At 39.8% G+C, this 12,396-nt stretch overlaps 1 protein-coding gene across 2 annotated transcripts in view; it reads right to left on the reverse strand.

Annotated features, from left to right (window-relative positions):
* The window catches only part of FAM161A (FAM161 centrosomal protein A), a 29,774-nt gene continuing 17,378 nt past the window's right edge, over positions 1-12,396 (reverse strand). For both annotated transcript variants that reach the window (XM_012477170.3, XM_012477168.3), the window contains 2 exons: positions 3,048-3,202; positions 1-1,759 (listed from right to left, as the gene is read on the reverse strand). In XM_012477170.3, coding sequence (XP_012332593.2) covers positions 1,615-1,759; positions 3,048-3,202 — 300 coding nt within the window. In that variant the 3' untranslated portion in view covers positions 1-1,614. The remainder of the gene's footprint in view (positions 1,760-3,047; positions 3,203-12,396) is intronic.

A 12,396-nucleotide genomic window follows, 5' to 3' on the forward strand; every position in this document is an offset into this window, starting at 1 on the left:
TCTGCACAGTCATTCAAACCTTTATTAAGTACCTACATATGTACAATCCTGCGCCAAATATTAAGGGAATACAAAGATGAATTTGTAAATGGTGCCAATTCTCAAGGAGTTTACAATTTAATAAAAGTGAAAAGTAATTTAACATGAACTGTAGGAAGGAAATTACAAGTAAACATTTGTCCCTGATGAAGAAAAATAACCTTATTTTTCAATTTAAAACACAAATTGCCAGTTGGGAAACACTGCTATTACAGCCACCTATATGAGTTCATCCTTTTACAATGATGCTGATTGTCTTTAGAAAAGAAAACGTCTTATGCTGTAACAGCTTTATGATTGGCTTCAAATTTTAAAACAAAAATTTGCTTAAAGAAAAAAATTATAGATTCATAAAATCAGATTAACGTTGTACACAGAGAGACAAAGTGTGTTTGCAACAATATGTAAAAAGCTGACCACAACTGGGTCTAGCAGTAAAGAGTTAAATCTGAATTACTTTGGATACTTGCCTTAGCCAAGTTATTATGCACAATTTCATCATATATCAAATAGGAATACTTGCCCCTAATTTAGATTATAACTCACACATGCCATAAATACTTCCATCTGTAATAATGCAAAGGTTTAAAAAAGCTAGTATAAAAACTTTCCTAATAATTTACATATCAAAAATAATTTGGACTAGAACTAAGGGTTAAAGGAAAAAGGGATGATGGTGTAAACAATTTAACAGTAAACTTGGCCGGGTGCAGTAGCTCACACCTGTAATCCCAGCACTTTGGGAGGCCGAGGCGGATGGATCACGAGGTCAAGAGATAGAGACCATCCTGGTCAACATGGTGAAACCCCGTCTCTACTAAAAATACAAAAAATTAGCTGGGCATGGTGGCGTGTGCCTGTAATCCCAGCTACTCAGGAGGCTAAGGCGGGAGAATTGCCTGAACCCAGGAGGCGGAGCTTGCGGTGAGCCGAGATCGCGCCATTGCACTCCAGCCTGGGTAACAAGAGCGAAACTCCGTCTCGAAAAAAACAAAACAAACAAACAAACAAAAAACAGTAAATACTTTCAGTGCAAAAATAAAAGTTGTAAGTATTTTTTTTTTCTATACTTTTAAAAATGGCTCAGAGTAGTAAAATAAGTTCAAGGATTTATTCTGTGAAATGTGTTTCGGAGAACAAGAATAGGCAAATAGTATAATTAAAAACACTTATTGATTCACACTTGCCAGAAATTTTTAAAAAGTAAATCATCAAAGACCAATATTTCTCTCTGCTTTCAATACTAAGCCATTTTTCTACTAAAATTAATGAAACAACGTATATTTTGATAACAGTTTGTGACAGCTGTGATTCTCAAACACTTTTAAAAAATACAAAATCATAGTTGCAAACAGATTGTATATAATGATTTTTAAAACTGAACAGGCAAAGCCTTACTCTAACTGATCAAATTACCAATAAGCTGGATTCAGGCTTTTCAGTCTACATATGACTTTGCTCAACTGCCCTGCACATATCAGAGGTGTCCCCACAGATGTTCTAAACACAAATGCAGCTGCTGACACCCTGACGCTGCAAACAGCAGCAAGGGCATAGAGAGGAGACCTTGATGATTCAGTGTGATTCTTCAACAGATTTCTCTTCTCCACTCTCTTCATCAGCTTCACCTTTTTCCTTGTAAGAATCCTGGCTGTTGGTATCAATAAAATAATTTTCTTCCCCATTTTCTCTCTCTTCTATTTTTTCTTCTTCATTAAAGCTAGGCGAAGAAATTTATCAGTCTTTCAAAGGAAAAATGAGTTGGTTTAAACGTAAAAAAAAAACCCTCTGCAAGTATGCCACCATGTAGCCAGTCTTCCCCGAGTGTATGAGTTCCAATTTGTTATCAAGAAAACTCAAACAAAAACAAAAACAAAAACAAAACAGAAAATGCTATAAAAGTGCCATCTGAGACTGGGAATGTTGGCTCATGCCTGTAATCTCTGCACTTTGGGAGGCTGAGGCCTGGCCAGCATTTAGTAGAGACCAGCCTGTCTCTACTAAAAAATACAAAAATTAGCCAGGCCTGGTGGCAGGCAACTGTAATCCCAGCTACTCGGGAGGCTGAAACAGAAGAATCACCTGAACCCAGGAGGTGGAGGTGCAGTGAGCCGAGATTTCGACACTGCACTCTCCAGCCTGGGCAACAAAGAGCAAAACTCTGTCTCAAAAAAAAAAAAAAGTCAGTAATTGAGAAATTTAATATTCCTGAAAACTAATTTATCTATTTATTTGTTTATTTATTATTATTTTTTGAGCTGGAGTTTTGCTCTTGTTGCCAAGGCTGGAGTGCAATGGTGGGATCTCAGCTCACTGCAATCTCCGTCTCCCAGGTTCAAGTGATTCTTCTGCCTCGGCCTCTCAAGTAGCTGGGATTATAGGCATGCGCCACTACACCTGGCTAATTTTTGTATTTTTTAGTAGAGGCGGGGTTTCTCCATGTTGGTCAGGCTGGTCTCAAACTCCTAACCTCAGGTGATCTGCCCACCTCGGCCTCCCAAAGTGCTAGTATTACAGGTGTGAGCTACCGCGTCCAGCTGAAAACCAATTTACTTCAAAATTTGAGTGAATGATTCTTTAAACATCATTTGAAAGCATGCTATTATTTTTGTTACTTATGTCAGTAAGAAATCTAAGTTATTCTGCTTTAAAAAAAATACTTCACAGCCGGGAGCAGTGGCTCACGCCTGTAATCCCAGCACTGTGGGAGGCTGAGGTGGGCGGATCATGAGGTCAGGAGTTCAAGACCAGACTAGCCAACATGGTGAAACTCAGTCTCTAAAAAATAAATAAATAAATAAATAATACTTCACCACAAGAACGTGAATGTGTCACACATGTTAAAATATCAATATGTTTTAAAACACTTCACAGGTCTCTTACTACTGGGTAAAATATTTTTTAAAACAATATACAACAAAAATATATACATAGTACAAAATTGTATGCTTTCCTGCAGGTAACAATTTTTTCAAAGGTAAACCATTGAGACATTTTATATATGTTACCTTTCTTTGTCTTCGGTGACACTTTTCGTCTCTTGATTGTTGAAGTACTCAAGTACTTTTCCACTTTGGCCTTTCTTTGAAACAAACTCATCAGATATTCCTAGTGCTTTTAGGGTAACAGAATAATGCTTTTCTGCTGCCATTCTTGCATTTTTCTACAGGAAAGACAAACCTTTTTAGAGGAGAACAGAAGACTTTAAATTTTCATTAAAAATGTATGGATTAAAAGCACCAGTGATAATTAAGTTCAGCAGTCACAGCTCGTTGAAAATCTGAATACTCTAAGACCAACAATTACACTTCTAGGAATATACCCAGAGAAGCTCCCATATATGTGTCCCAGGGGAGGACATGTACAAGAATGTTCAGAATAGTACTGTCCTTCAATAACCCCAAACTGGAAATCACCCAAATATCTATTAGTAGCAGAATGGATAAATTGTGGTCTATTCCTACAGCAGAGTAAAAATAAAGCAATGAAAATGAATGAATGACAGTTATATGCCACAACATGGATGGATCTCACAAACAGTGGGCAAAAGAAGCAAAACACTGACAGGTACATATTGTATGATCTATATAAAGTTCAGAAATGGGCATAACAACTATATTGTTTGAGGATAGGTACACACACTGTAAAACAAGGAAAAACAAGGAAGTGCTTATCTTGAAAGAATGGTGCTTACCTCATGGGGAGAGGTAGAGGGCTGTGATCTGCAAGGGCACACAGGGTTTTTGGGGTGCTGGCAATGGTCTACTTGTTAATACAGGTGGTGGCCACATAAGATTGATCTATAATTATTTTTTATATTGTACCTAGGTTTTGTATACTTTTATAACTGTATAAAGATATCTGAAAAAAATGATTTCATGCAATAATTGTCAGAGGATTCTTCTTTTTTTTTTTTTTGGCTTTTTTTTTGAGACAGGGTCTTGCTTTGTCACCCAGGCTGGATTGCAGTGGTGTGATCACAACTCACTGCAGCCTCAACCTCCTGGACTCAAGCAATCCTTCCACGTTAGCCTCTGGAGTAGCTAGGACTACAGGCACTTGCCACCATGCCCAGATAATTTTTGTAATTTTTGTAGGATGGGGTTTCACCATGTTGTCCAGGATGGTCTCAAAGCCCTGGGCTCAAGCAATTCACCCGCCTTGGCCTCCCAAAGTGCTGGGATTACAGGTGTGAGCCATGGCACCCAGCCAAATTCTTTTATTTTATGTATCTATTGTAATTTTTACCTTTATAAGCCATATCCGCAATCCATTAAAGATGATAAAAGCATCAGTGTTGTAATCTTTACTCCGTGGAGGAAACAAGGATATAACAAAAGAATACGAATTTAGAACTGGGTTCAAATTTGTAGATTATCACTTCTTGGCCTTGACGTATGTTGGAATTGTGATGACGTCTCATACCTGGGGCAAGTTAGAAGTCATCACGGCAGGCTTTATGGAGTCACAAGGTAGGCTCACACTAGTGCCTCGGCTTTAGTCCATTTTAGTTCCTATGAGTACATCTGAACTGTAAGAGGGCCAAAAATTGCCCTCTGGACCTCCAACTAAAGCAAGGTGACTAGGAATGACCCAGTTCCAATGTACCAATGGCATTCATACTGGGAAGGGTGTGGAAGAGCACCCAGGCTAAACCCCATATTTAATCAATAAAGAAACCAAGTCTCCCCAAGCCCCTGCTTCAGAGGTGAAATGGTTTGATTAAGGTCACAAGGCTAGTGAGTGGTAGAACCAAGTCTCTTAACCATTTCCTGGGTCTTTTCTATTACATCATGCTGTTTTCTCTAAGTGGTAGTGGTCGTCCTAGAATTTGAAGGTGACCTCAAGCCTGACAAGCAATGTAGTTGTCAGCTATTTGCCAAATCTAGTATAATAAGGGACCATGGAGTCTAGTGTTACACAGGAAAACCCGAAATAGCAAGGACTGATTACAATGGATAAAACTATCACCAGTGCATTTCCTGACACTCTGGAAAACTGAAAAAGCAGCACTCAAACTGCTGCTAAAATGCACTCTCTGTGAACAACAACAATATTTTTTAGAAAAGTGAGTAAAAATCCATCTAGAGTCTGTGAGTATCAGCAGAGAAGCCTTGGGGAACTGAAAGGAAGCACAAAATAAGAAATAAGAACTATACCCCAATGATGACAGAGAAGAATAAAGAAACCCCAAACCCAGCTCTGAATGCATTACAAACAGTATATTCTGACTTAAGCAAATTAAATATATAAGACATTAAGAAGACATTAGTCAAAATTTGTGCCAGTAAGCCTTCATATGACTTTGGTTTAAAATTCAATTTAACATCTTCTCAGTTAATTAATCCTGTGATTTCCAAGAAACAGGACAACATGGTTTATTCTGTAAAGAATCACCTGCTTATTGTGTTAGGGAATCACTCAGCAGCAGCAAGATATAGCTGTAAGCAAATTTATTAAATACCAGCTGTTAATTAGCAGCAATAGACTACAAGAAAATAGACCTCAGGAAAAAATATACTAAAAAAAAAAAAAGCAATGATGATTCACTGCCACAGTAACTCTGTATATAGAATTAATTACCTTTTTTTACATCAAATTAAATAATGCATAATTGTTCCTAATTGGAACAAATATGCCCCCCTCAATCTCACCATGTAAAAGAACTATAAAGACTATGAAATAAAAGGAACAGTTAAGGCTAGGCATGGTGGTTCATGCCTGTAATCCCAGCACTTTGGGAGGCTGAGGCGGGTGGTTCACCTGAGGTCAGGAGTCCGAGATCAGCCTGGCCAAAATCAAGAAACCCCGTCTCTACTAAAAATACAAAAATTAGGCCATCTGCGGTAGCTCACACCTGTAATCCCAGCACTTTGGGAGGCCAAGGCGTGCGGATCATGAGGTCAAGAGATTGAGACCATCCTGGCCAACATGGTGAAACCCTGTCTCTACTAAAAAATACAAAAATTAGCTGGGCGTGGTGGTATGTGCCTGTAGTCCCAGCTACTAGGGAGGCTGAGGCAGGAGAATTGCTTGAACCTAGGAGGCGGAGATTGCAGTGAGCCAAGATTGTGCCACTGTACTCCAGCCTGGCACCTGGAGACAGAGCAAGACTGTCTCAAAAAAAAAAAAAAAAAAAAAATTAGCCAGGCATGGTGGCGGGGTGCCTGTAATCCCAGTTACTCAGAAGGCTGACATAGGAGAATCACTTGAACCTGGGAGGCAGAGGCTGCAGTGAGCCAAGATCACGCCACTGCACTCCAGCCTGGGTGACAAGAGCGAGACTCCCTCTCAAAAAAAAAAAAAAAAAAAAAAAGACAGTTAAAATAACTGTACGGTTATTTTCTTTTATTATCAGAGACAGTGCAAAAAAAGATTAGCTTTGTTTCTTCCAGAAACAAAAACAAACAATGATGAAAGTTTGTCTTTAATCAGTACCCTAGTTAGAAAGGAAAAAATACTTATTTTTTTTAAAACCAGAAGTTTATAGTAGTTCTGTCATTTAATAATTACTAACCCTGGCCAGGCATTGTGGCTCATGCCTGTAATTCCAACACTTTCGGAGGCTGTGGCAGGTGGATCACTTGAGGTCAGGAGTTTGAGACCAGCCTGACCAACATGGTGAAACCCTGTCTCTACTAAAAATACAAAATTAGCCAGGCATGGTGACACATGCCTGTTAACCCCAGCTACTTGGGAGGCTGAGGCAGGCTTGAACCCAGGAGGTGAAAGCTTCAGTAAGCTGAGATTGCACCACTGCACTCTAGTCTGGGCAACAAGAACAAAACTGGATCTCCAAAAAAAAAAAAAATTACTAGACCTTTCCTCTTTTCCTTCCAGCCCACTTTTCCCCTTAAGAAGAAAAAAAAAAGTAAAAAAAAAAAAAAAATTGAACACTTATTTTGTAACAAGTCTTCACGGGAGGAATGAGGTGTATGGGAAAAGTGTTTTAGGTGAAGGGAACATCATATATGAGAGTCAAAAGTGGGAGAAGAAATGTGAGCTATAAAACTAACCTATGTTTTTAATACTTAATTTTTTTTGTGGATTTAATTTCATATATACCATTTATTTTTGCCCACATTTTCCCTGGTGCTTAGAAATGGTGAGAATTCACAGCATGACAAAACCACTTATTAGTGCAGAAACTCATCACTAATGGGTCAGAATAGTGCTTTCAGCCTGGGTTAACCCCAGAAAAACAATGTAAGGTCATCATCTGGATAATTTGATAAAATCTTTCCATTTTGGTCCAACGAATGCTTCTTAACATCTCCACTGTGCCAGCTTAGGTGCTAGGTGCTGGGAATACAAAGATTTGACTACCACCCTTAAAATTAATTAGCTAGAAGGAAAGAGAGACCATTCCACAGGTGATTTCCTAACAACATGGTAGGTGCAAAGACAGACATGTGCACAGGCTAATACAAGAACATAGGGGGAAAAAAGGCACCCAATCCAACCTGGGGAAACAATGCAAGAAGTGATTGTACCATAATATTTGAACAAATGGGAGTTAGGTAAACAGAGGAAGAGGCTCTAAGGATGTCAAGAAAACAGCATGAATAAAGACTTCAGGTTTGAAACTAGTTGTCTAGCCGTCTGGAATGGCCTGAAAGTAAAGGGTATGCATGGGGGGAAGGCATGTCTTGTGAGGAGGTGGCATGGGCAGAGGTAGGCAGACTAAAGAGGTTAACAGTCATAGAGAAGTCCGTATACCATGCCAAGATTCATGGATTTATCTTCTGGGAGGGAGCTGGACAGCTTAGGGTTAAGGGTTTAGAAGCAGACCAACTTGGGTTCCAATCCTAGTTCTACCACTTACTAACCATACACCTTATGAGTTACTTCCCTTCTTTGAGTTTCAGTTTCTTCACCTGTAATTTAGGGATACCTATGTTATAGTACTATTTGAGAAGCTAATGAGAAGACCCCTTGATATCATTCACTGAAAATGAGACTAAATGGAATTGGTGAGAATAGATGATTGCCCCTGTTATAAAAGCTTATTAATTGTCCACCCAGGGTTAACATTTTAGTAGGGGATGGAAATGGCAAGATGAAGATATAATGAATTGTTCTGCAAAGAGCAAGGCAGAAAAATCAATCAAACTATTATGATTCAGATAGGAAACAATAAGGGTTCCACCTGGCATTTCACCATCAAAGATGGTGAAGGGCAGACACAAAAATTATTTAGGAATAAAACTTGACAGGTGTCTCAATGACCAATTGAAAGGGGAGGAACTGGGTACACACAGGTAGGAAGATGAGAACAGTAGGCTAGGCACGTAACAGTGGCTCACACATGTAATCCCAGCACTTTGGGAGGTTGAGGTGGGAGGCCTCGCTTGAGGCCAGGAGTTCAGGACCAGCCTGGTCAACACGATAAAACCCTGTCTCTATTAAAAATAGAAAAATTGGGCTGGGCTCAGTGACTCATGCCTGTAATCCCAGCACTTTGGGAGGCCAAGGCGGGCAGATCACCTGAGGTCGGGAGTTCAAGATCAGCCTGACCAACACGGAGAAACCCTGTCTCTGGAAAAAAAAGTAATAAAAAATAAAATAAAATATACAAAAATTAGCTGACCGTGGTGGTGCATACCTGTAATTCCAGCTACTTAGGAGGCTGAGGCAGGAGAATCGCTTGAACCTGGGGGGCAGAGGCTGCAGTGAGCCGAGATCACACCACTGCACTCCAGCCTGGGTGACAAAGTAAGACCCTGTCTCAAAAAAATTTTTTTTTAAAAATGAGAACAGTAGACACTGGTCTCCAACTCTTGGCCTCAAATGATCCTCCCATCTCAGTTTCCCAAAGTATTGGGATTACAGGGTGTGAGGCACTGACCTAATTTTTCTAATATAAAGATATTTCTGAGACAAACAGCACTATAATAAATCATTGCTGTATGTATTCAATATTGGTCTTCCTAAATAATACTTCATTCTTTCTTGTTTTATAGTATCACCCATAATAATTCCTTTTTAATGTTTTATTTACTTTCCTTTTTCTTTCTAGACCTGTTGGAACATGCCTCACAGGACACTAACACACATATTAGTATTTCCAGATTACACCTGGCTCCCTGAAATCATTCTTTCTTGTTTTATAGTATCACCCATAATAATTCCTTTAACGTTTTATTTACTTTCCTTTTTTTTTCCCTCGACCTGTTATTAACATGCCTCACAGGTCACTAACACAAACCTTAGTATTTCCAGGTTACACCTGGCTCCCTGGAATTGAGGTTAATAGAAAAAAAGAATATATCAATCTGATTTCCCCCAACCTCCAAAACAATCATATTCACAATTTTGTCTCAACACACCTGTTTTTACTGCAATTGTGTGTCTTGGATGACTACATTTTTCTGTTTTGTTTCTATCCAACTTTAAGGGTCTCATGGGATTTCCTGATATTTAAAAAGCATTTACTGAGAAGGGGGCAGGAGAACAATATGATAAAAGAATCACATGAAGATAGCCAGATCTGGGTTTGAATCCTGGTTCTCCTTCTTCTTGTATCATCTAAGCCTCAAGATGTCCCCTCATCTGTGAAATAAGAACCTCAAAGGACCAATTTAAAGATGAGTTAAAATAATGTATGTAAAGTGCTTAGCTGAGTGCTTGTCTTTCAGCAACCTCTCAAAAAACATTAGCAACCAGTCCATGTGTATACACAGAGCTTCCAAATAGCTTTGTACAGTCTCCCTCTTAAATGCAAACAGACAACCAAAGATAATCTGAGGAAAGCTTCTAATATGAAAGACAAGAGGCTAAAAAAGAGAAAAAGGAACTTGAAGGAAACCGAGACAATATCACCAGTATGCTCAGGTGATAGGCTGGGTGTGATGGCTCACACCTGGAATCCCAACACTTTGGAAGGCTTCTTCCAAAGGATTGGAAGAAGGATTGGAAGAGGATTTCTTGAGCCCAGGAGCTTAAGACCAGCATGGGCAACGTAGTAAGACCCCTGTCTTTGCAAAAAAATTAAAAAATTAGCCTGGCATGGTGGTGTATGCCTGTAGTCCTAACTACCTGGAAGGCTGAGGTGGGAAGATTGCCTGAGCCCAAGAGGTTGGTTGAGGTTGCAGTGAGCTGAGATCATGCCACTGCACTCCAGATTGGGACAGAGTAAGACCCTGTCTAAAAAAAAAGAAAAGAAAAGAGAAGAAAAAAGGTACTGCACTCATGAAAAATACCAAAGGAATATTTAATAAATAAGAAGCATTCTGGAAATTATGTCATTATTTTTCATTAGGTAACTTAAAAATACAGAGTTGGAAAATAAATTTGAGGAAATCTTCCAGAACTAGAATAAAATAACAATGATTTTAAAATAAATACAAGAAATGCAGATTAATCCAGAAGGTTTAATATCTAACTAATCCCAGTATAATAGTGAAAAAGGTCCCAAGATGTCGCTTATGCCAGAGGCCTAGAGCAGGGGTCCCTACCACAAACTAGGTACCTGTGGCCTGTTAGGAATCAGGCTGCACAGCAGGAAGTGAACAGTGGGAGGGTGAGCATTATTGCCAGAGCTCCACCTCCCACAGCGTTAGATTCTCATAGGAGCGTGAACCCTATCGTGAACTACTTATGCAAGGGATCTAGGTTGCATGCTCCTTATGAGACTCTAATGCCTGATGATGTGAGGGAGAACAGTTTCATCCTAAAATGATTCATTCCCCCACCCCTCCACCCCATCTCACACAACCCTAGTCGGTGGAAAAATGGTCTTCCATGAAACCAGTCGCTGGTGCCAAAAAGGTTGAGGACTGCTGGCCTAGAGAGAAATCATTCCAATGTGGAGCAGGACACGTGTGTGCTGGATCCAGGGGAGGAAAGGAACTGATGAATTACCAATGTGTTTAACTGTTTGAGGGGGATTTTTGAGAGTTAACAGAAAAGTTTAATATATAATAATGATGATACATACATTGTTGGGAGAATGAGGGAGGGTGTGGGGAGGACCAAACAAAATTAGTAATTACTAATGAAAGAAAACATTTTTTAAAAGGAAATGGGATGATAACACTATAGGGCTCAGCTGCTAACATTGTTTTACTAAGTCATGACAATGAATTCTGATCTAACTGTGATAGAGCTGGCTGGGAAATGGAAGGATGGGGAAAGAGAAGATAAGTGTGCTTCAGAGGACATGGTAAAACATGCTAAATCCTCACCTACCAAATCAATAAGCTAGTAGATAGAGTCTGTAATCAAAAAGATCAAAGAACAGTTGAAAGAATGTTACTGAACAATAAAGTACCACTTTGTACCCACTAGGAAGGCTATATAAAAAGACAGACAAAAGCTAGGTGCAGCGGTTCACGCCTGTAATCCTGTCAACTTGGAAGGTGGAGGTGGGAGGATCACTTGAGGCCAAGAGTTCAAGACCAGCCTGGGCAATACAGCGAGACCCAGTTGCTAAATAAAATAAAATTAGCTGGACATGATGGAGTGGGCCTTTGTTCCAGCTACTATGGATGCTGAGGCAGGAGGATTATTTGAGCCCAGGAGTTCAGGTTTACATGAGCTATGATTGCACCACTGCACTGGTCTGGGCAACAGAGTGAGACCCTGTCTCCAAAAATAATTAAAAAAAAAAAAAATCCAGACAGACAATAACAAGTGCTGGTGCTATCCACAACAGCAAAGACACGGTAACAACCCAGCCCATCAACAGTGGATTGGATACAGAAAACACATTACACATATACCATGAAACACTACACAGCCATAAAAAAGAATGAAATCTGTCCTTTGCAACAACATGGATGCAGCTGGAAGCCATTATCCACAGTGAATTAAAGCAGAAACAGAAAAACAAACACCACATGTTCTCACTTACAAGTGGGAACTAAACATTGGGTACACATGGAAACAGAGATGGGAACAACAAACACTGGAGACAGACGAGGCACAAGGGAGAGAGGAGGACAAGGGTTGAAAAACTACCTATTGGGTACTATGCTCTCTACTTGGGTGATGAGTTCAATCATACCGCAAACCCCAGCTCACGCAATATATCCTTTTTTTCTTTTGAGACGGAATTTCACTCTTGTTGCTCAGGCTGGATTGCAATGAATCTCAGCTCACTGCAACCTCCACCTCCCAGGTTCAAGCAGTTCTCCTGCCTCAGCCTCCCGAGTAGCTGGGATTACAGGTGCACACCACCACACCCAGCTAATTTTTGTATTTTTAGTAGAGATGATGTTTCACCATGTTGGCCAGGCTGATCTCAAACCCCTTACCTCAGGTCATCCACCCACCTCGGCCTCCCAAAGTGCTGGCTGGGATTACAGGCATGAGCCACCATGTCCTGCATACCCTTGTAACAAACCTGCACATGTA

The sequence above is a fragment of the Aotus nancymaae genome, unplaced genomic scaffold (genome assembly GCF_030222135.1).
Source record: "Aotus nancymaae isolate 86718 unplaced genomic scaffold, 86718_ANA_hifiasm-v0.15.2.pri h1tg000057l, whole genome shotgun sequence".
In the NCBI taxonomy this organism is placed as follows: Eukaryota; Metazoa; Chordata; class Mammalia; order Primates; family Aotidae; genus Aotus; species Aotus nancymaae.